General features: G+C 37.2%; 1 protein-coding gene and 1 long non-coding RNA gene across 2 annotated transcripts in view; one reads left to right on the top strand and one right to left on the bottom strand.

Annotated features, from left to right (window-relative positions):
- Positions 1–9,411: 9,411 nt before the first annotated feature.
- Positions 9,412–17,297, bottom strand: LOC106951718 (homeobox protein OTX1 B-like). Its single transcript, XM_015039388.1, has 4 exons — positions 17,047–17,297; positions 14,439–14,617; positions 11,560–11,711; positions 9,412–10,526 (listed from the first exon to the last, which is right to left on the bottom strand). The coding sequence occupies exons 2-4, from the start codon at positions 14,533–14,535 to the stop codon at positions 9,747–9,749; spliced, it is 1,029 nt and encodes a 342-aa protein (XP_014894874.1). The 5' UTR covers positions 14,536–14,617; positions 17,047–17,297; the 3' UTR covers positions 9,412–9,746.
- A 1,725-nt stretch (positions 17,298–19,022) lies between these two features.
- The window catches only part of LOC106951717 (uncharacterized), an 11,836-nt gene continuing 6,080 nt past the window's right edge, over positions 19,023–24,778 (top strand). The window contains exon 1 of the long non-coding RNA XR_001425855.1: positions 19,023–19,371. This is a non-coding gene — a long non-coding RNA (uncharacterized LOC106951717). The remainder of the gene's footprint in view (positions 19,372–24,778) is intronic.

Here is a 24,778-nt window from a genome sequence, read left to right as displayed (position 1 = left end):
CTACTTATTTTATTTTAGAATAATTTAAATTCTTGTTTCAAGTTGCATGAACAAAATTTCTGATCTGATGATGAATTTTATTAAACTTCACAATGAATTCGGCTTAGAAACATTCAGTGTGAGCAGGACTATATCCTCAAGCTTTAAAATAAACATTTTCCTTAATAAAAACAAAAGTCGGATTAATGTGACGCACTTCCATCTCAGGATACAGAAACATGCCGCTAAGCATTCTGGGAAATAGTTCCCGCTCCTGTCTTTTTCTTCTTTCAGTTTTTTAAGTGCTAACCTGAAAACTCTGGTTGATTTAACTCCTGGAGGTTTGACAAAATTAATAAAAAGTTAACACAACTTACTGCTGTAAGTTTATGTTTCACAAACTCACAGTTAGGATCTAAATCTAAAACTGGATTCATTTATTTTACTTGAAGAGTAGAAGACAGTAGACACATCTAAATGCGACTCAAATGTTTTACAGTGTACGTAGAAGAAAACGCTGTTATTTCTCGTTAATGGGGATTCTTTCATTTAATTAGAAAATGCCTCATTTCATCCTCTCAGGTTTAACTGTAACTGGATGTTTATGCCATTTCAAGCTCAGTTCAGTGAAGGCCAACTGAGTCATTTAGGATGATTTCAGCATTTTTCTCCTCTGAGAATCTCACCTGCTGCAGTCGCAGAATAACTTCCCTGGAGTCTGAACTGGGTCAGCACCCTGTGCCCTCTGCTTTACTCTCCTTTAGGAAAGTCAGTGTTTGTTTACGCCTGGCTGACTTTAATCCAGGGTTCGTTGTGTTGCAGCGGCCTGTCAGTCAGAGCGGTGACAGCAGCACCGAGGGGCACCTCCAGCTGTCAGACACAAGCTCCGACTCGTTACCGAAGCGCCAGAAACAAAGTCGGTCACCAACAAACAGGCAAATCTTTCAGCGGGGGAAGTTCAATTAGCAAAACACACCTAGAGTCTTCGAATAACAGCCTTTGTTGATTAACATCCACCTGAAAATATTACTGGATGTGAGGAAAATATTGTTTAATTTTGTCATTGTATTAACAGAGTGGCAACAAATCAGCATCATAAGTTCAGTTATTAGATCTTTCTGAAGCTGTTTCAAAATAATATTTGTTTGCTTTAGATTTTGGGGATTTTTTTTTATCAAGTTAGAGCTTTCTAGTGATGACAGAATATGTTAGTTTGAATTAACACAAACAGCCTGATTTTAGTTTCAGAGAACCTAACAGCTCTCTGTTTCTGCAGCTTCACTTTAGTCTCAAGTCCAGAAAAGAAACAAACAAAAAACAAACAAACAAATAAAAACATTTAAATCTGCAGTATGTAACTTTTATGAACAATACGTCATGTTTGTTAAAATTGTCAGCATATATGGTGTGAGGCAAGTATGTAAAACATACTTCTCGTGATTACATACTGCAACTGGTGCTGGTGTTTTTGTAGCCTCTAATGTCTTTTAAAATGAATTTGGGGATATTTGATGGCCAATAGTTTCTGGGGAAAAAAGGTTTTAATTGCTCTAATGGCTTTTATTTGGTAGTAAATTGACAAAAAAAAGTGGGTAATGAGAGAAGGGGAAGACCGGGAAGCGGACCCACAGCCGCATTGAAAACTAGAGTCTCCATATGTGAGTTGTGCTTAACCCCTGCACACAGCACACCCTGCCAGTAGTATTTTAAAACTCAGACTTCTATGTTAATATATACTTTACACCATTCTGTGTTAGATTAACATGTTCATAGTGTTAACTTTTGACAATATACACTAGTTGTTGTGTAGATTAACACTGAAGTGTGTTTGATTTCAACTACTGTGAGTGTTGATTCAACTGTATCACAAATGACACTTTCAAAAGTCTAACTTCTACACCATCCAGAGTGGACCAATATAAACACTTTCAAAGTGTTGAATTTAACTCTGTAGGAGTTGATGGAAAATTTTCAAATTTGCTGTGCAGGAGGAGGCAGAGCAGCTTGATTTACTGTCATAGAGACAGTTTCAAGAAATATGTAAAACAAAAAAACAAGCTGCATACTAGAGCTTTAATCCATCTTTAATACAGTTTTTTTTTATTTCAGCTAATTTCTCAATGTCAGTTTTCGTTATTAGGTTAGTTTTAATTAACTATAGTAACCTCATGATTTTGCCCTGGCAAAACTTTTTTCATCATCTCCCTAAATACATATAATATCGTTTCTTATACACTCCAGTTTTTCTTGTCCAGTCTGTCACGGTGCTAACACAGATCAGCTATTATCGCTCAAACTTCTGCTTGAATCCCAAACACCATTTAACTCGATGAGCATGTCTGTTTGTTTTAGTAGAAAGCCCCGACGTTGGATGTCAGACATACTGGGCCAGTTTTTCCATTAGTGCTGAAACAGTCCTGGATCACAGCTCAGCAAACACATTCCTCTCTGGCACTCTGAGACTCGACTTAATGGTGGATTCCCTGCAAGACATCCACTCTGTTTTCCCCCCTCTTTCTTCCTCTCTCTGGCTCTCCTTTAAGTGTTAATCCTTGGGAAAGTTCCACCCGTAGCGGCTTGTTTGAAGTGAGCCAGTGGCTATCCGCTAAATATGGCCCCCAGTCATCTGAATCATTAGATTAGGCTTAGGCACGGCCCTGACAAAAGAGATTTCGTATCGCTGTTTGTTTCAAGGAGAGGCTCCGCTTCAGCCAGCACGGCCTCGGAAAAAGAAACAGGCACTCAGGAAGCACAGACATCAAATGTAGGAAGCTGAGAACAAGATGCACTCCAGATCTGGAAGGTAACAAGGAACAAAACAAAAACAGCTTTAAGATAAGTTTGTATTTTTATGGAAGGAAATACATTGTGCAAGTTTCCAAATATTTCAAAAATATCTGCATATTTATACAAATGCAAATGTGATATCCATCCTGCGCGTGTCAGAAAGCGCAATGTGCCACAAAAATAACAAAAGTGCATGAATATATGCAGTTAAGAGCAAAAGTGTGTCAGTTAAATTTCATGAAACTTTCATTAAATTTTTCATAGCTAAAGTTTGGACCTGCTGCCTCACAGAAAAACAAGAAGACAGAAAATATTCACACTCTCAGACCTCAGGAAGCAGAGAAACGCTACAAATTCACCAGAGAAACATGAAATTTCTCCTCTGCCAAGCTGGGATTTCAGCCCAGGACTTTCTACTGCGCCGACACGTAAACACAAGCACATAAAAGCAAAAGGATTATAAAAATAACAAACAAATATATGCATTCATTCATAAAAGTGAGATATGGAACAAAAATAAATCCTGCAATAATTTATCTTTACCTTACCGCGTGTCAGTTAATATATTGCTTATTCATATAGTTTTATTATTCATTAAATTAGTGAGAAAAAGATAAACATACTCATGCTAAGTGCATTAATTTGCTGTTTCAGGTAATTTTTAACATAAAGTATTTTAAAAAATCTGACCAAACTACTTGACTGTATTTGTCTTGAAATTTTAGTATTGGTGATATTTTCATCAGTTGAAGTTTTCCTAAAACTTGCTTTTATTTTCCCTTTTCGTTGAATCACAGACATTACTTTTCAAATGCTCTGAATAAATATTATTTAATCTGTGCATTTAAATTCATTGAAGGGTCGACCTTGTTACAAATACAACAATTATTTACATTTATATTACCCTTAGGTGATAAAATCAGATGCATATATGATTTTATATTTAAGTGAGGTTTGTGTGAGGTTTTTGGTGAGTTTCTTGACAAGAAATAAATATTATCTGCAAGGACTCAGTGCAGCCTGACACAGTCGGTCAAGAAGAAAATGTAGTTTGTTCTCGAAACATCCAAAATAATTGTGAACGTATGTAAAGGAAAGGCAGAAAGAGCTCAGACTGTGATTCCTGCCCAGAAACTGAAGTCCCTGAAGTCTGACCGAAGTTTTTTAAAAACTCCCGAACTGTTATTGTCGTGTGGTTAACTTGCTGGAATGTGAACTAAAATCACTTCAAAGAGTCGGCTTTTGTCTCGTGCAGCATCTAATCTCCTGCTTTGAAGACGAATGTCATTGTCTTTCCTGTCGCTGACAGGCCTGATAGGAATATTCATGCTGAAGGAGGAGGAGGTAGTGGATTGTCTTTGTGTGTGTGTGTGTGTGTGTGTGTGTGTGTGTGTGTGTGTGTGTCACTAGATTGGCTTCTTAAGCCAAGGAGCCATTTTGTGCCGAAGGAGTCCCGGACATGTCAGGGCTGATGACAGTCTGCGTTTAGGATTAGCGGGCCGGCGGCAAGGCAACCCCTAATCCCTCACTGTATCGTAATCTATTTAGCTGGCGTGTGAAAGCCATTTCCATCTGAAACTACAAACACACAGAGATGCTGGAAGGGTTTATAATGATAACTCATCATTTTGATTTTTATACCTTTTTCTGTTTTTCTGCCTTTTTGTTTAATTCAGAAGATCCACAAACCAAACACTGATGGGAAAAAAAGATGTTGGATTAAAAGGTACCAAGTTGGTTTGAAAATCATCCTGGTTGTTTAAAAAATGTTGACAACGTTTACCTTGAAAACGATGATTCTCTCTGAGAATGTGGATGGAAGATGATGCATCGCCAGCTGCGTTTCCTTTACGAACGCAAGAAAATCTTTGTCGATATTCTGCCGATGTCGAAAAACACAACTTTGCAATTTTAACATTTCTATTAAATAAGGAATTAAATTAAAAGTGCACATAAATAAACGTGTTCATGCGATAAATCATTAAAAATCATGGCAGCTACTTGAGATTATATTCATAATTCAGTCCTGGCTCATCATCTATCTATTGTTTGTGATTTGTGCATTTTTCTCCCTTATCAAAGGACCATCTTCTTTATCAAAGGTGGATTTGCTCTTTCTCTCGCTGCTGCTATCTTCTTTTGGAAATATCTTTGTCCAGTAGAACTTCTCTGTTTTTTTTATTTACATTTTACTCACTTAAGTGGTTAAAAAAGCTCCTGATAGAACCTGGAATTTATTTAGACAAGACATTTAGTCACTACAGAGATAAGAAACAAGCAGCCGTTCATCTTGTTCATCGCCTGAACGTGGCCTACAGATTAGTTTGGCCTAATGTGGTACATCTGGGTCGGTGTTTACACAAAGCAGCGGTGCATGCTGGTAAAACCCGGCTGGATGCAGGGCGGGCAAACACGTGGCACAGACGCCATGTTTACAAAAAAAACTGTTTGTCCAGCTGCTGGAGGGACACAGCAAGGAAGCAGGGCAGTGGTTAATTAAAATCGTGATTCGTCCCTTTCTCCCTCGGATCAAATGAGTTGTATATTGCGGTCGACACAGCCAAACAAACACGGGGAAAGCCAGTGTACATGTTTGCTAACCTGGTCCAGTGCTGCTGAGGGGGACGGCTTTGATTATTGACATCCTCGCTGAATGTTTTCCTCTGGGTGCCAGAGATAACATTTACACTGACCCACTTTGAGCTACAGCAAATACTTCTTTTTTTTTTAATAATATCTTTTACAAAAGATTTGAAACCTCTGATTGTCATCTTCTGAGTTTTGTGTTGTTGATCTTTTATGTGATTCGGATTGATTTTAAAATGTGACCAACAGGTAAGAAGCAGGAATGTTGTGTGCTCAGGTTTATGTGCAGCTTTTTAAGGCTTTGTTTGAATTTTTTTGCAGTAGCTGCGTTTCCATTACAAATATGCACAAAACTTTGCTGGTATAATGTCAGAAAAACACAATTTCTCAATTGCAGTGTTCCCATTAAATAAGAAACAATTAAAATCACACGTGAATAAGTTTGTTCGCACGATAAGTCGTTTAAAAACATGCTGCGCCATCGTCCTCGCAGTCTTCTTTGTCATTTCCACCAGTAGTAACATCCAGTTGTGAATCACATGACTCGTGTGATGTGGAAATAACGTTACAGTATACTGACGGTTTGCAACGTACAATAATTTAAATAAAGCTGAAAAACTCATCTTTATCCTAATGCAAACCTCTCATCCAAAACCTGTAGCTGTCCCTGCTGATGAACTCATAATCTGTTCAGTAAAAAATAAAACATTAACTGAGAACAACTGTCTCCTTTAACATATAGACTGTTAACATATCCACCATGATTTTGTACACTGATAATAAGAACATTTTCAGTTTCAGTTGTTTTAAATTTTCTACTTCAGCTAAAGACTGACTTCACACATCATCTTTAAAAGTCACTCTGGACACAAATGTCTGCAGTCAGTAGGATAAAGTAAAAAACAACAACCATAAAGCCTTCTTGTTTGCTATTCTTAGAATTATTTAATCATCTTAGAGAAAATTCTGGCTAAATTTGCAAAATTAGTTGAAAACTTTTCCCAAAAATTCACAGCCATATAAAACAAACACACCGCTCTATTTTTGTAAATAAATAAGTCTTTTAAATTTTAGTGCTGCTTTGCTTATTACAGGAATAACAAACTAATATTAGGGAAATATAATTCCCTAATATTAGGGAAACTAATATTCCCTAATATTAGTTTGTTAAACTCACATCTCAGTGAGTTTATGGAATCATAGTGTAAAATAAAAATTTCAGTTAGAGAGGTAGGGCGATCATTTCTTCACTTTAGCGCAGAAAACATTTACAGAGGTAAATGTGTGAACAGAAAATCATTAAGTCTGTTGTCATCTCCTCACACAGGAACGACGTTATTGGAGGTTATTGATTGATCAGTCCATCTGATTGGCTGACTGTAAACTGTTGAGCAGACAGTTTGTCATCAGCAGGTAAGTTAACCTGAGCTGGAAGTATTTGTTGTTACAGGCATAACAAAAATGAATGATGATAGTTTTTTAACTCTGAAAAGAGTGTGATGAAACATCCAACTTAAGAAATGGGATGACACAAAATGTCACCTTTTTCAAAAAAAAAAAAAAAATCATCAATACAGCAAAGGTTTACAAACTTTATTTTAAACAATCTGAATAATTAAGTATAGGTTTATCAATCCATACATTTACTTTTTAATAGTTTATCTATTTCTAATGCTTAAAAACACTGAAAAAAGTAATTTTTGTGGTTTAATGTACAGAGTAAAGGTTCTTGCATTTGCAAACTGTAGTCAGGTTCTTGTGGGGAAACTCAGTTAGCAGCAGCTAACTGTTAGCGAGTTTAGATATTCTTCCAGTTCTTACAATTACCTTGTTGGTCACTGTTTGTTTTGTTGCTACTCAAAAGGAGACGAATGAAACATGAAAATATCTTCCTGCTTTTAACAGTAGCTTAGAATAAAACAGCAACCAGTTTGAGTTTTGTCAGATAGACTTCACTTTGACGATGTTTGAACATCACAAGATCTCATGTCGCTATTTGGTCCTTTTCAGATTGTTATTATACACTCTAAAACATTTGAAGTTGGTTTAACTTAAAAACAAAAGTCCACCTGCTGCCTTGAAAATGTAATTTAAGTCAACAAAAAAAAAATGTTTTGGTTTTAACTCAGAAATTAAAGTTCATGAAGTTGATTTAACAACAAGAGACAAGTTGTCTAAACATTGTTTTTAAAGTTCATTAATCTTAGATTGTGAGTTTTAACTTAATGCTGCAATTTAAACAAAATATTTCACAATATGTAAGAAAAAACCAGTCCTCTCCTGGTTAAAGAGCCACATTTCTCTATTATTTCACTCACAATATTAAGATAAAATATCTACTTATTTTATTTTAGAATAATTTAAATTCTTGTTTCAAGTTGCATGAACAAAATTTCTGATCTGATGATGAATTTTATTAAACTTCACAATGAATTCAGCTCAGAAACATTTAGTGTGAACAGGACTTTATCCTCAAGCTTTAAAATAAACATTTTCCTTAATAAAACACCAGAGTCGGATCAATGTGACGCACTTCCATCTCAGGATACAGAAACATGCCGCTAAGCATTCTGGGAAATAGTTCCCACTCCTGCCTTTTTCTCCTTTCAGTTTTTTAATTAGCGAAAACTCTAGTTTATTCAACTCCTGGAGGTTTGACAAAATTAATAAAAAGTTAACACAACTGACTGCTGTAAGTTTATCTTTCACAAACTCACATTTAGGTTCAGAATCTAAACCTGGCTAAATTTATTTGATTTAAAGAGTAGAAGACAACTCTTTAAATCAAATAAATAAAGATTACACAACTAAATGCAGCTCAAATGTGTTACAGTGTAGCAATAAATGAAGTGAAATCAGTTCACCACATATTTTAAACCAGAGCGACTAACTGCTCCTGCCAACACTGGATCTTCAGAAATGACAAACATTTCTCAAGGTTTAAACAAGACTTTATTATAAAGACACAAATGTACATTTTTAGAATCTACAGCATTCTGACATTGTGATACAAATTCACATTTTGCTTTTCTTTCCCTTGCAAAGAGCAACTAGGAAAGTGTGACAATCCCAAACAAGTGCTGCAAACCGTTCTCCGACACTCCCCTGTAAAATGGAGTTTCTGAGATTCAGGCTGAAAATCCCAGCAGCATCCTGTTGTTAAAAATAAGATCTCAGCCCGTCGTGATGTCCAACAGGTGACTTTGTTTCTCCCCATCTTGTGTTTTTTTCTTCGCTGAGGTGATCCCAGACTGTATGCATCTCCAGAGGAGTTTTCCTGTTAAAGGCCTTCAGTTGGAAATAAGTCCGTTTTTTTTTTCTTTCCCAAATTCTGGAGTAGAAAAATAATCCACAAGTAACAGCAGGGTTGAACTCAAGGTGTAGCTGCTCAGTGCATGGTTTCAGTTCATTCACAGGTACGTTTTTAAAGGGGCAGTATTATGTGTCCTCCAGGCACATAGTGCCACTTTTACAGAACAACTATAAGTAACTATGTTTACTTAAGTTGTTAAAAAAATGCTATATATCAAATATGATTTAAAAGAAATTTTACTTTGTAACTTAACGCCTTAAAATTGGGTCTCTGTCTCTTTAAAAACTCCAGCTCTTTCTGAAACTCCGCCTTCAGGAAGTCAACAGGTCGCTTTATTTAAGACATGAAGGCATCATAAACATGAAGGAGTGTCCATGAAGTGTCATTCAGTAAATAATGACACTTTTAATGCAAAGTTGACTCTTACTGAATTTTTTATGTTAATTTTAATAGAACTTTCCATTAAAAGGGTCATTCTTGACCGAATAATGCAATGTTTACGCCTTTAATGGACTTTTAATGCAACTTTTAGTGCAACTTTGCATTAAAATTGTCATTATTTACTGAATGAACACATTCAGTAAATAAACATTCATGAACACTCCTTCATGTTTATGACAGTGTCATGTCAGTTTTATGGACACTATTTTAAATAAAATAAATAAAATAAACACATTGCTCTTCTTTAACCCTTTAACAGTGTTTTATTTATTATTTTTTTTTAGCAGCGTTTCACTGAGAAATGGCTCATAGAAGGAGTTCAGCAGATGTGCAGTTACATCAGATGTTTGCTAATTGCTGCAGGCTAGTCTGAAGGAGGTGAGTGGGGGCGGAGCTAAGTCCACCTAGGTGTTTTGTGCAGCTGAATGGTTGCCAGGGAAGATGAAAGGACTTGCATGAATGAATCAGAGCGACACTCCAGGTATGTTTCTGATGAGGGAATAAGACGGAAAAAAAATCTTACATTTTTCATAACACTGCCCCTTTAAAAATGTCTTTTCTATTAGATTTGGGATCTTCAATTTACAAAAAACGAACAAAAAGAAAGTCTTTGAACAGACTAAGCAATGGGCGAAGGAAGTCACAGAACCTGGAAGCGCCAAGAGGCCTGGTCTTTGTAGTCCAAACAGTCGGTAGCGTTGAAGTTGAGCTTCCAGGCTGAAGCTGCAGTCTGCTCCTTGTAATCCAGACAGTCTGTGGAGTTAAAGGCCAAGCCGGGCCCGCTGTACGCCTGGTGGTGATGTGGCGGGTGGTGGTGGTGGTGGCCCGTCGTCTGGCCAATATGGTGGTGTGGGTGTCCGGTCATGGAGGAGCCCGTCATGGGGCTGAGCTGGTGCGGGTGGTGCGGGTGGTGGTGGGAATGCATGGGTGCCAGGTAGGAGCCACACTCCACCCCGCTGAAGTAGGAGCCCGACGCTGAGGCCGGGTAGCCCTGGCTGTACGCCGCCGCCGTTTGGCTGTAGGACACCGGATAGGAAGCTGCTCCGGCATTGGAGGAGGAGGTGGCGGAGCGCTGCATGCAGGATGCACTGGTTGGAGCGACCGGGTCGGGCAGGTTGGCCGGCGCCGGGGCCGGGGAGATCGGCGCCGGGCTCCAGATGGACGACACCGGAGCGGTGACGGAGGTAGAAGTGCTGATCAAAGCAGGACCGCCAAGACCAGAGGAGGCAGAGGACGAGGAAGAGGAGGTAGAGGTGGAGGAGGAAGAGCTGGACACGGCCGGCGGAGTGAACTGGCCGCTGCTCTCGGATCCAGTGCTCTCCCTGGTCGGAGACGACTTCTTCTTCAGTGGTTTCACCTTGGCGCTGTTGTTGCTCTGCTGCTGCTGCCGACACTTGGCTCGCCTGTTCTTGAACCAAACCTGAGGAACGAAGACGTTAAAAGGTCATTACTGTACATCCGACTGGGACTGAAGCAATTAATCTGATTAATCTGATTAATCTGATTAATCGTGAACCTGAAACGATAGCTTGGGAAGTTTTCCTACACAGTTATAACCAGGTTAATCCTTGATTAATCAAGATTAATTGTGATTAATCAAGATTAATTGTCAGCTTTGATTTTTTTATTGAATGGTTTTTCTTTCCATCTTCCATTTGCTTTCCTTTATAGAGGAAGATCATTTGTGGAGCACTGCCTCATACTTCCCTGATTTGTGTAAATAATCATCAGATTTTCTGTCAATAACTGTGCATGGTGAAAGCTTAAATGTTCATAAAATAATGATGTTTTTGAGAAATAAGTTGTTTATGGATGGTAAAAGTCCATTTAGTTAACTTCAACCTCTGGGGTCAATAATCAGGATTTTTTTTTTTCATTTTCCTAATTAATTTTGTACAAAAACAAATTCCTAGTTTGTAACTTACTGTAGTTGTGAAGTTATACAACAATATTTATTTGCTGCATTTTGCCAAAAATAATCTTTGTTTCTATAAGATGTAACCCACAATGGTAATAGAAATGTTGAAACTTGGACGTTTCCCAGATAAAATAAGGAAAAGCAGCCAATATTGCAGCTCTAATCCCGGCTGAGGATTCCTAAAGCTAGCTAAGGAAAATCTCTGAGAAGCTCTTTTGAAAGAAAGCTCATCGTATCAAAAGCTGCCAAACTTTCTTTAAAGACTTGTCTAAACTCGACTGAAAGTCGCTGAATATTTCTTGCTCACAGCAAAGTTAATCGAGCCCGAGGTGAAACACAGATGAGTCTCGCAGGAAGTGACATTAAACCCTTTACACTGTATTTCCTGAAGTTGGAAGTTTCAAAGAACGCATTTAAGTTTGAATTTAACGTTCGACTCCAGACTTAAAAAAAAAAAAGCCAAATCAGCATTTTTCCCCCCTCCCTGATGAGAAGTTGTGTATTTTTTGTAACTGCAGTGTTTGTCCTAGCTGACCTGCACTCTGGACTCTGGCAGGTTGATTTTCAGCGCCACCTCCTCCCTCATGAAGATGTCTGGGTAGCGCGTTTTGGCGAACAGAGACTCCAGGATGTCCAGCTGCGTCCGGGTGAAGGTCGTACGTTCCCGCCGCTGCTTTCGAGGGTTGGCTGATGGAACAAAACAAATAAAAAAATCACAAAAAAAGTGTTAATGTCGATCACCAGGAACCTTCAAAAACCTGATAAAACCCTAAAGTTAAATGTGCAACTGTGCATGAAGCTTCGGTCTAAACTTGTTATGATTTTCACTCAAGGAAAAAAAAAAATCAGCTTTCAATGAAAGAACAAATCAATCAATCATAAACATGGAAAACTTTAATTATAAAGTTGCAAAATACAACAACCAAATTCAAAACTTGGAGCGATGAACAAAAATTGCACAAACCCAGTTTACTCAAAACTTTTCTGGCAGAAACTTGGAAAGTGGTGGTTTTTCTCCTGACATTACAGGTGAGCCTCTCCTGCACATCGTTTCCTGATTTTATTTAATCACTTTCATGTTAAAAACTTCTTAAATTAAATCTGATGTTTAGTAAAAATCTGCAATGAATAATTAATTGAGTCCATGTTTGAGCTTGATTCAATCTGAAAAAGTGCTTAACGTTCAACTCTTTTCTGTGTTTTTACAAAACAAATGAAGTTTGAATAAATCTCAAACTGTGTTTTAAAGACTCTCTTCTCAATTCCAGTTATAACCATTTAGATTTTGAGCTGTAGCCCAAATTCCTTTAAAAAAACAAACAGTAAAAGAAGTCCAACATGTAGAACCAAGTAGAAATCTTCAAATCAGACACCAGCTTCAAAACCATTAGCATTTTGTTTTTTACAGTGCTTGCATTCTGCACTGTAAAATGACACTGGTGGCAACCACTGGACATGCAAGCAGCAGAAAACTATTTTCAGATGCAAATGACATAATCTTAATTTCAGAGTGCTTGTGTCGCCCCCTGATGGATTGCAGTGCTGGGCAGAGAGCCATTTTGCCCGGTTAAAAAACTGCCACATCCGGGTGTAATTACACTGCAAACAGTTTGGTCTGTTTTTCACCAAGTTACTGTAACAACAACAGTTCTTTACTGCATCTCACTAAAGATTCGGTCCCATCTTCTGTTTGCTTCATGTTACACATGTTTTCTGGATGAAACTCGATGCAAAAAACAAGACAGATTAGAAGATTATAAACATTTTGTGGGCTGAGCTGTCTTTATTTTTGCTCTTTTAATTATGTAATTTGACACAAAGTTACAAATGGAAACATTATGAAATGTTAACTATAAAATGTCTTTTAATCATCCATGAACTGTTATTGTTTTGCAGCTTGTCATAATTAATCCTCAAACAAGTTTTTATAGAAACTGTTTGCTTGTCGTCACATTTTGCTTCCTTTTCTGCTGACTACTTTGTAATTGTGTATTATTATTAGTGTATTATTGTTTGAATTGCACAATTAGATTATTGTTCTGATTCTTTCATTTTTCACAAAATCCGATTAAAAAAAAACATTTTCTGTAATAAATTTGCTAGATGGTACCACCAAACTATAACATACTTTACAGTAATAACTAAATCTGTAAATTATTCAAATTGAGTGAACTTGTTACCAAAAAGATCAGATAATGTGCTTTTTGTTTGTTTGTGGGGATTCTGGGAACTATGACATCATAAATTTAAATACCGAGTTAAATTACTGTTTACTGAATAATCATTTTATTCTTTTGCTCATTTAGTTGGTCTATCTTAGCTGCTATTCAGAAGCTAAGATAGAAAAAAGGAATACAATTTTAGAGAAGTATTAATAAACTTTTCAAATATATTCTAACAAGTTGCCATGTGAACTTTTTGTCCTGCAGCCTCTGCTAAGATGTGTCAATAATAAATTACATTTACTTGAGTAAATTTTGGAAAAACAAGTTTTACTGCACCACACCTTTTACTTTTGCTTGGCTAATTTTACTTTGAAGTGTCTTTACATTTCCTTGAGTAAAATTTCTGGATGTTCCCACTGCGAGTAACTTTACTGAATGAAGAACAAGCTTGTTTTAAACAGAAACCTCCAGTTTATCTTAAAGTGAGACGTTGTGTTTCTGCACAAGCTGCAGTTTTATTGCAAAGTTATTTTCCATTTGCTGAACTTGCTGTGTCCCTTTGAGGTCAAAGATACAGTAAACACTGAATAGTGTCACTGGAAATATCTTAACCTGCTTTATATATATTGGAGAAAGGATTTTCTTTACCTACATTTGTTATTTTATCATTATTATTTGATTTAATTATTATTTTAATCTGTAAAATGCAAGAATGTGCTCCTAACTTTATATTCTTGTCTGCCTGGTGACCTTTTTTTTTTTTATTTTTTAACATTAAATCAGATGTTATGGTTAGTATTTGAATGGAAGTTTTCACTAAATATTTTTGAATAATTTTTTTAGGACAGCTACTCTTTAGTTTTATTTGAGTAAAAATGCTCTTGAGTACATTTTTTTGCTACTCTACCCACTTCTGGATGTTGTTAGAGTTAATTCTTACACTTTACTACACCGAAATCCAAATAATTTAATGTGAAATATCGGATAAAATCTGAAAATCGTTTATCTTTATAGTAAAGTGGATAACTGGTGGGTTACGCTAATTTTAGTAAAATTAAGAATATGAAGTGCTTTTAAGTAGGATTCAGTTTGAAGCGTAAAACGAACACACCAGCTTAGTAAAAACTCACCATAAAAATAAGAATATATTTTAAAACAAGCACCTGGAAGTGAAAAAAAAAAAAAACACATTTGTGGAGGTTTTTGTTTCCGTTTGCAGGCGTTATTTTGTGTTTGTCTTCGTGCGTACCGGGATAGCCCACGGACGGGTGCAGCAGGTCCATGGCGGCTCCGCTCAGGCCCAGCCCGCTCATGCCGTACGGGGCCTGCTTGAGGTAAGACATCATGCTAGAAGCAGCGAGGGGAGACCGGAGTCTGGGCGGACTGGACAGGTGCGGGTCCCCGGTGATCGACTGGGACCGTCGGCTCCTGCAAAAACACAAACGCACATGCGCAAAACTAAAAAACTACGTCAGGTGAAGGCAATTATCTAAAATGCGGACTCCCTCAAATTAACGAAGAACTGCTTAAACATCTTTTAATATTATATTTTAGAGCTGCAGATGTAAGAAATAAGAATAACTCCTGATTTGAAATAAATCAGGAGTTATTTATTTCCTGATTCCTGATTTGGGAAATGATATTCCCATTTTGTTCCGAATTGAACTCGATCAGTCGGTGCCTCCAAGCGGGAGTTTTATTTTATTTTATTTTATTTCTAAAGATAACTAAATGCAGCATATAACGAATCAAGCACGTTTGTTTATGAACATGATGTTAAATAACATTTTCATTCTAGAAACCGTAGCTAATTTATTTTGGTCACCAATCAACTTTTAGAATTGGACTGAACACGTTGGTTCATTCAGATCTTATTTTTAAAGTGTTCAGCAGAAAATAGTAAAAATAAATTAATAAAGAGTTTAACAAGTCCCTCAAAGTTAGAAAGCTAAGAATTAAGAAAGTTTCTGCTTTGAGCTAAAAGCTGAAGTTTGTTTGCAGAATTAGCACAAATCTTAACTATCGTTAAAAACACTTACATCCCACCTCAGAATAGAATTTAAAAGGGTTTTTTTCCAGTAATGCTTTATATCTTTAAACCGTGCTCTCATTATTTGTTTCTTTTTAACAAGGTGAGACAAGGCAGAGAAAAATATTTATTATAAAAATGTAACTATTGAAATGAGTATTTATATTTATTGGTTGAATGTCTTTAACTTGTTAAAGATTTGATCAAAATCCGACTAGATTGACGCCAAATGTTAAACACGTTTCATTGGTTGAATTCCAGTCGTTTTTTTTAAGTGTAAGATGTTTATAACTTTAATGTGTTAGGTTGAGGATAAACTGCTTAAATCCTATAATAATGATTTTCTAAAGTCTTATTAAAGTAGAAGAAAAAAAAACGAACCCTGATTTTGGCTGAATTGTAATATTTTTTTTTAGAGTTTTTGGTTGTGACATGGAAACTAATCGACAGCTTCGAGAGAATTAAAGAAATGAGAAGTTTAAAGGAAATGAAGCAGCTTCCGCTCTGAAACGAGTCAGTGAGGCTGAGTTATCATTTCATTTCCCTGAACGTGTGGCCTGCCCATCGCGCTCCGTGATGTTATCATTAATTCAGTAATTAAGACGGACCTGCGGAGACTCGCGTTTGAATTTCAGGCCGCTGGAGGATTTCCTCCATCCTCTGAGGGAATGCGCTCCTGAAGAGCCACTCAACCCGAGGCGCGGCTTATTGCACTATGGATTAATGCTGCAGTTTAAATCTGTTTATTTTCAGCTCCGACGCAAACAAAAGCAGGTTTCGGAAGGCTTTATATCGCACCCAAACTTGGCTCAACTGCATTTGGAAACGCGTAATTGTGGACAAATATTATTTAAAGAAGGTTGATATTTTTCTAAATGTATTTATTTTATTTACAAATGAATTGTTTCTTTTTTTTTTAATAGAAACCCGCTGTAATTATCATTAGTTTGGGTGTAAACCAGCGTATATTTAGGTAATGATTCCCCAATCCTCTGTGTTCAGCAGGCAAAGTGAAGCTCGTTTCCGCCTGAAAGCTGAACTCAGGCATCAACGCTCCCAATAAAGCTCCGCTTGTTTCCATAAACCGCAGGAAGCGCCCGGATTGCGCAATGTAAATGCGCCGAAAACTGTGTGCAAATGAACTCCATTATAATTTAGATTAGATCTACAGGCGGCAATTAGCAGAGAGCTCTTATCTGATGTCTGCGTCTTTCCAGCCTGTTTCCACCTGGGAAGTTTACATTTATATGCGGAATAAACCTGACAGTGAAGTTAATGTCATGTTTAGATTCCGCTGAGAAACACTTCACTTCAGAGCTTGTTAATTTACACATTTCTTTGTCCGTTTTGACACGAAACTGCGTAAAAGTGACTGTTGAAAGTTTATCCACGGCCTGAGTTATTTTACACGAAATGAGCTGGAAAAAAAAAAAGTCATCCAAAACGGCGATAAATGCAACTGGGAGTATTTCTTTTCCCATAAAATAGACTTTTTATATAAATATTTTGTAATATTAATGATTTAATAAATAATTTAAAGAACAAGGCTTTAAGAAAAGCTGGCATGTAAACAGTTTTATTTTATCAATGTGTTTAATTCGCAACCCAAATGTGTTTTTCACGCCTCTGCAGTTACCGCAATCCAACACGTTGCGTGATTTTTAGGGTTGCAGAAAAATGGACAGAAAAATATTCCAGTAATTCCAGCCGCGTGGAATTACATGTTATTACAGTGAAGAAAGAAAGAAAGAAAGAAAGAAAGAAAGAAAGAAAGAAAGAAAGAAAGAAAGAAAGAAAGAAAGAAAAAAAGTTAATTCCCAGGTCTCACCTTTCTTGATCTCCTCTGTAGATTCCCGTTAAATATTAAACCAATTATATTTATCCATATATTTAGAAGATATATCCACATCAGGGAAGATTTATTCGGTTATTTTGAAGATCAGCTCCTCTTGTATTATTTCACACCAGCCTCCAGGCCGAGACGTTAAAGAAAGATGAAAATAAAAGCCTAAACACGCTGTGTGAGTGATCCGCGGCTCTTCTCTCTCCTGCTGCTGCTGACGGACGGAGATTGATGAATGTTTGTGAAACCAGCTGCTCTATGAATCAAGCAGCCGCAGATTCGGCCCCTACCGCTGCCGACCAATCACAGCGCTCCGCCGGGGAAGCGGACCAATCAGGGCGCGACACGTCATATTGAAAGTCGAAAAGTTTAGGTGTAAAAGTTGGAGCCGTTCGGCCTGCAGGAGAGGGGAGAATAAATCAGCTGCATCAACGGGAAATTAATGCCTAAACTTAAAAAAAAGTCGATATTTATCATATTAATGCAAAAATAGAGAACGTAGCTTCAATTTGAATAAATAGAGTTACATGTAATCAAATTCAAGTTTGTTAAACTTACTTTACGTTTGTTTAACGTGGCAACTTAATATATTCACTTGGATAAACATAATTTTTAAATAATTAACTCATTTTTTAAAAGTTGGATCACCTGTTTTAGTTTTTTCAGTGTATGAAGGAAGATAAATATGAGCAAGGCTATAAGAAAACTCTGCAGCTTAGTAAAAAAAAAAAAAAAAAACTTTACCTAGAAAGCATCTTTCAAGATTTAAAAAAAACAAAAACCCAGAGGAGGATAACAAAAAGCCATTTTTAAAAAAAATATTTGAAGCTCACTTTAAAACAAAGAAACCAATCGATTTAATGAGATGGTTTCAGTGTGAACCCAGTCCGCTGATTAACTCAGTATTTGTATTTACATAATTGAATTAAACTTCATGTTAAACTCTCTAAAGCTTCCAGTTTCCACTCATTTTGCTGGCTCAAATAAATAAAAATTACAGAACTAATCCCTTACTATACTAAATTAACTATATTTGCTGATAAATAATACTTCCTGGAGTCATATTACCAAATTTATACATTTATTTAAGTCGTTGTTCATCAGAGAGACAGGAAACGTTTTCACTCTTGCAGCAGGTTTCTCAATTTTGGGGAATAAATTAAATAAAAACTACAAATTTGAGATGCGTCCAAATGATCAGTACTTGCTACTTGCCAGTTGTGCACATACCAGTGCTGCCCCTCTCCCACCTGTTGCTGTTGACTCCCTTTCAGCTGACTCCGTCATTCAATTACTTGAAAACACAAATGTGACATTATAACTGCAGCAAACCAACATTTTTATAATGATAAGAATATTTGCTAAAGAAAACCATTTAAATGATGTTGCATTTGTTTTAATTTTCTGCATAAATACATAGAATTGTTCCACTTTAAATCCTGCTACCTACTTGAACTTTTTCCTCTTAATGACGGTGCAAATAGGAAAAATCTACAGTTTTTCCAACTATTTATGATGGGAATACCATCAAACAGCTGGCTTAGGAGAGAAAAGTTGAAATATAAACACAAAATTAGGTAATTTAACTAAAATAAAAGTAATCTTAGCACAAAACAAACAAGGCAGCTCAACTGTTAAGAAAAGTCAGAAACATATTTTATATCCAGCTTTTCCACTAAAAGTGTCTTAACATCAAAATGCATAATTAAAAAAAAAAAAAAACTTTTCTCAGAAATACTTAAATTAGCAGATTAAAAGTTTCAGGTGCCTGACGGCAATAAAAGCAGCAACTGATGACAAGTATCAAGATATCAAACGGACAGAGTCATTGTTGTTGGAAAGGGTTTGGGGGGATTTAATCCCAAATTGCAGGAGTATTTTCTTAATACTAAGCCTGTAAATCCAGGGATCAGGCGGCCTGATGAGATGTGTGTGTGTGTGTGTGTGTGTGTGTGTGTGTGTGTGTGTGTGTGTGTGTGTGTGTTGGAGATGGTGGGGGTTAAGTCTGCAGAGGCTTTCCTCTCTGTGTTGTTGGTGGCCATTAAAAGCATGATGCATAAAATCTCAGGTTGTCAGAAAGCACACAGACTCCTGCAGGCTCCTGTAGGCTGGTGCTGCTCACTGCCGTCCTTTTAAAGCAGAACCGGACATGCAGGAGAACCTCCAGAACCAGCCGAGTCCGGAGAGGGATGGTGTTTATCCTGAGCACGCAGGTGAAAACACAGCCCAGGTGAAACATGCTGGCCGGCGCTGCGAACACACTCTGCTGCTACTCTGACCTGAACGCTTTCGTTTCGCTGCGACTCACAGGTAGGAACAAACTGTATTCTGCAGTTTTTGAATGAAAAATGTTCACTTTGAGTTGTGAAAGTTTATAAAAAGACTGTCACTGTTTATCATCCAGCATTGTGTTAAGGTAATAGTTTACATTTTTTTTGTAATAATTTAAGAACTCTGCTGTGAAAGAGGCTTAAAGAAAAACTAGAGCCTGAATGATGACAGATGTTGTCCCAGACAAACCAGTTAAGAATATTTAAAGATGAGATGACTGTGATTAGAGCCAATTAAGAAATTTGAATATATCATTGGTCAGTTAAAGTAGAAATTATAGTACATCAAATAGTGATTATTTGTAAGCCATAAAATTAAACATAGACTTACTTTCTTGTCATTGGGTTAGGGTTAGAAATGTTGCTTAGCTACCAGAGTACACAAAAAATACTGAAAAACTATAGTGTGACTATAAATACATGCAGATATATAAAAGTGTTACTGGTGCAGGTAAGACAAAAAATCCATCTAGTAAACTTTAACTTTTAAATGCATTTGCTGGTGATGCAAAACCAGTAAGTTCAATATGTAAAAAAGATCAGTTTAAATGCTCTTTTCATTGACTCTTCAGCTCCTACGTCTTCCTGAAAAGTTTGTTTTGGGTTAGTTTTATATTATTTGGAGTCTACTAAGATATTTACACTAGAAACTAGACCAAAAAAAAAAACTTTCCTTGACCAAATGTGTGATGATAATTTGGAAAGGAGCTTGCTAGGTAGATTATCATCATTTATAAAAGTGTTGCAGCAGTTTGATGAGGCAGATGGGACAGATAGGACAGGAGAGGTTTCTCTCTGCAGAGTGCAGTCACTTGACCCGGCCGCTGCGTCCTCTCTTCACACGCCGTCCCAGTAATGATGAACTGGGCTCAGTGGAGCAACTGGAGGCTGGCGGAGTAGATAACAGCACTTCACTGACTGTCATCTTACCTGGCTGTGTGTACAGCTGTGTGTGAGGACCAATCTGGCAAACATCTGCAGAACGGAGAGGAGATTCACTGAAGGCGTAAATAGCACCGTCTGCAAGTAAAAGAGACAACCATCTCATCTGGTTAAACCCCGTTTATATTTAGAAAGGCAGGTGGTCCTTATTTTTGACAGATCACACATACACACACACACACACACACACACACACACACACACACACACACACAATTAGATATTTTTATTGGGATCTAGTGTAAATTTACACTATTCAGACACTCATGATCCTCCATCCTAATAATGCACTTATGCACAGAAAACAAGCTAATTTTCTTTGAAAGTCTCGTCAAGTATTCTTGCTGTACAGTTTTATTTAAAGAAAAAAAAATCTGAATATCTCAACTCTATGGATCGTTAGTTGTCAGGAGGAAGAACCTGTGTTTAAGTGCTGCGGAAATTTTCTTTCCATTTTCTTTCCACCAGGAAGAACATCAGTCTAAAATTATACCATAGTGAGCGCTTCTTAAAATACTGATTGAAGGTGACACCCATGTGCAGGAGCGGCTCGCATATTTATTCTTAAGTGGGATGTATTATGCAAAATTCACATTTTTGTTCTTCCATTTGAGTCGCTTCTAAAAACAGACCAAGCGCTTAAAAAAAACCCAGACAGTTTGTGGCAATAAGTTAATCTTTTTGGTGTCTGAAAAATGAGTCATTTCAAAAACCTCTGTAATTTAACATCACAGATCAGCAGGCACTGCCCCTTCACCTAGCGCCCCCAGCAAAGCCCAGCAAGTTGACTAGCAACCCAAGCAGAGCTCCAGCATGTCTGGTCAGCTGGTTTTACCACTTTATGCGCTTTACAATGGCTGCCGGAAAAGACAAATGTTTTGTTGTTGACTTAATATTCAGAAACCACTTGCTGCATTCTTGTTGGTTGTACAGGAGTCTCTTTTTGTATAATTTTGCGTCTGTTTGCAGCCATTTTCTTGTGCAAGTGTTAACGTTCAGTTAGGGGGTGTGGCCAGCAGCAGATCATTTGGATTTAAAGAGACAAAACGTTCAAAAACAGCACATTTTGAATGGAGATCAAAATAGGCAGAACTGACCAGACTAAAATCTCATTATCTAAGAACGATTTTCTGAAACCAATTAAATGAACATGTTTTGTATATCAAATAGATCTATCCTAACCTGCTCAAGGAAGTGGAATAGTCACTTTTAAGTGCTAAAAAACACAGACTTGCTAGTATCTCATTGGGAATAAGAAGCAACTCGTCGTTTGGCATCAGGTACAGTAGGAAGCGAGTCCAGACAGAGATAACCCCGGAGAGTTGAGAGAGAGCAGTCTGGAGGTGTCAATCAGAGGCCCCGGGCCCGGCCCCGCTCATTAAGAAGGCAAACAATAAAGGGAGGCAGGGGGGATGACGAGGATGGAGAAATCAGACACCAGAGCCACGAAACCAACTGACCCTATCCAGTACCCATCACCCCCTGAAACACACACACCGTGTGAAGGGAATTACTAAGGTGTGTGTGTGTGTGCGCGTGTGTGTTTGTGTGTGTATGGGGGTGAACTTCCAATCCTTTTAGGATTATGCCCCCCTTCCTCTCCTCTCTGGCTCTGTTCTTCGCTCTTTCACTCTGCTGCCCCTCGGGCAATCACCTTAAAACTCGCATGGCCAGCGCTCATTCAGATATCTCTTACAATGCGGAGCACCGGTAACCATGTGAGCGCTGGCAAGGCATGCAGGAATGCACAGATTCACTTCCCTGGCACCCTCTGTGCAAGAAAAAAGAGGAATAAAGTAAACATGATAAGGTTTTTCCCATCTGTCTGGATGCAAACTTGATTTTAAAGGTAACTTCAACAAAATTGAAGAAAATGTGCCAAAAAGATGATTTAAAAAAAAAAAAAAGTCTTCATCATCTTGAAACCTGTGTAAAAATGACATGTTTCCCTTTTAAGTGATGCAGTTACAAATTAATGTAGATTTTATAAAAATGGTAAAATTCTTGTTGAAAAGTTTAAAACAACCTTAGGTAATAAAACGACATCACAGATCTTCTGTTCAAGCGATCATCTAAACATGGAAAGATAAAAAACCAAAATCAAGACTTTAATGTCAGAGGTCAAAAATTGGACTCACTACTTCAATGTATTTTTACTCAAGTAAAAGTAAAAGCAAAAGCCAACAAAAAAAAAAAAAATACTCCAGGAAAAGTAAAAAAGTATTTGGTAAAAAGTTTTCTTGTTTTTGATCAAATTATCAATCGTTTAATATTTAAAAATTGTATCATCAGACCAAGGACCAAAATTAAATTAATTTTGTAACATAATAAAAAAAAAAAATAAAACCAGGGAAATTTAAAAGAAAAAAAAAATCAATTTTTTTCAAAATAAAACTTATGAAACTTAAATAATAACTGCAGGTGTTTCTGTGTCATGTTTGTTTGTCATTCAGTTTCTCACTGTGGAGAATCCGGCGTAACGATACTTTATAATAAAATTACTCAGGCGTAAACGGCCCATTTAAGATTTTTTCATCCAAAAAACTGTATTTGTGACACTTCCATATGTGGTACTAAGTCGGATACGTGTCCGATTTTCAAAGACTCTGTGATCTGAAGGATCAAGTTTCATTTTATTCAACTTTTATGTGACCTGAGACGTGCATCATAGCGTCTCCAAGGGGGGGAGAAAGGGGCCATTGCCCCCTGTTGAAAAATGCTTCCCACTCCACTAGCCCCCAAATAATCACATTCGGGTCATAGAAAGGCATACAGTAACGTACTTCAATAAAGACATAAATGTAAACCCCAATAAAAATATAAAAAATAAATAATTTTTTTAATTGTTTAAATTTTTACTGGCCTGGTTTGGTCTGGCCATCCCTAAGAAAATGTTCTGGGGGAGTCACTGCAGACAAAACCAGATCTGACGTAAACAATGACCAAACGAAATAATATTCATGAAATTATGATTAAAATTTCCTGACGTGCGTCGCATCGCAATCCCACCACTCTTGGTTCTGACTAAACACCCAAACAGACACAAGCTGCCTTCAATTCTCCACAAAAAACCACAGCTTATAGTTGTGCCTTCTTTTGATTAGCTCTTTTTTGTGTCTTATTACGATCTTGTGGCAACACCATCGGCTCCCATTGCTGAATAAACGTTGAAATTGATCTAATACATAGAGGCGTCCACTTTTATTTTTGTAAACAATGCATTGCTGGTTGACGTCAACGTTCTTCTGCGAATGTGGGTCACTTTGGGGTCGTAAACAGTTCACACAAAAGTCTAATTGCGGTCACATTGAATTATAAGTATGAACGACCACAAAAAAATGAATTTAGGCCAAAATTCGGAATTGAGCATCAAGCCCCGACCAGGGATTTTGCTTGTTTTCTGGACATATTGTAATGAAACCTTTTATACTTTTCAGAGTAAACATCTAGGTTTATGCACAGCTGCTGATATTACTGACACACACCTTCCTAAGCAGCTCCTGGTTCTGTGTGAGCCACGCAGGGGGTCAGTGCAGACACAACCTCTCCCTCCCTGCACCTCGGCCTTCACAAGGGAAGGAATTGCCATCCGTCCTTATCTCCAGGTCCAGTCAACTAGAGGCGGCGAGAGAATTTGCTCCATCATCAGAGCTGGCTATTTGATAGGATTCTGGTGCTGAAGCTAATCAATCTGCAGCACGGAGTGCCCAGAAGACCTGTAACAAAGCTCAAAGAGCCCCACAAATGGCCCAGTCCTGGGGATAAGCCCCTGCACAGGATTACATATTGATTTTGAACGTCTAAAAAACCTTATCATATAAAACCGCAGCAGACTACAAAAGTAGTGGAGTCTATGCATGGATCCGTCTTTCAGAGACAAGCATCCACTTTCAAATGCAGAGACCCCATGCATGAACCAAAACAGAAATAAATGGTGGAGAAATCAATGGCAGGCGCAGAGTGGTACATTGTTAAGTTCAGAATTGCAACTAGACTCTGAGCGGGGGGACGGATAGCTCTGCGTTTACTTCTGCATGTTGTTACTGTTTATTTTAAAATGCATCCTCTGAAACTTTAAGAAATTATTTATCTCTTTCCTATGCTAAGCAACACTTTTGTCTGTCTTTAGTCATTATTGAAAACTGATCATAAACACACTGTATGTGCAGTTATTTCCTATAAACTAAAACCATGTTAGTTACTTCACATTCTATAGATTAACTGAACACAGAGCGATGTTTTCAACCATTTAGTTTTGTTAATTATGACATTTTCTACTTACAGCCAACGAAAAAACAACATTTAAGATTAGTGTAGTAAACTAGATATTTTTAGGAAAGGAATGTGGGTTTTATAAAAAAGTTTATTCTGTACCTGCTTAAAGGTCGTTATTTCAAAAGTCAAGTTTATTTGTATTGCATATTTTTACTTTGTCAAAAAAAAAA

The sequence above is a fragment of the Poecilia latipinna genome, unplaced genomic scaffold (genome assembly GCF_001443285.1).
Source record: "Poecilia latipinna isolate Pla-1442-1.1 unplaced genomic scaffold, P_latipinna-1.0 Scaffold469, whole genome shotgun sequence".
Classification (NCBI taxonomy): domain Eukaryota; kingdom Metazoa; phylum Chordata; class Actinopteri; order Cyprinodontiformes; family Poeciliidae; genus Poecilia; species Poecilia latipinna.
The sequence above is the reverse complement of the archived record's forward strand: the minus strand, read 5'-3'. Positions and strand labels throughout refer to the sequence as shown.

Bases quoted from the DNA above. Each gene is read 5' to 3' on its own strand.
- LOC106951718 (XM_015039388.1), bottom strand. From the start codon at position 14,535: ATGATGTCTTACCTCAAGCAGGCCCCGTACGGCATGAGCGGGCTGGGC. The intron at 11,712-14,438 runs GTACGCACGAAG...TTGTTCCATCAG, and splicing joins CCCGTCCGTGGGCTATCCCG to CCAACCCTCGAAAGCAGCGG. The intron at 10,527-11,559 runs GTCAGCTAGGAC...TTCGTTCCTCAG, and splicing joins TGCCAGAGTCCAGAGTGCAG to GTTTGGTTCAAGAACAGGCG.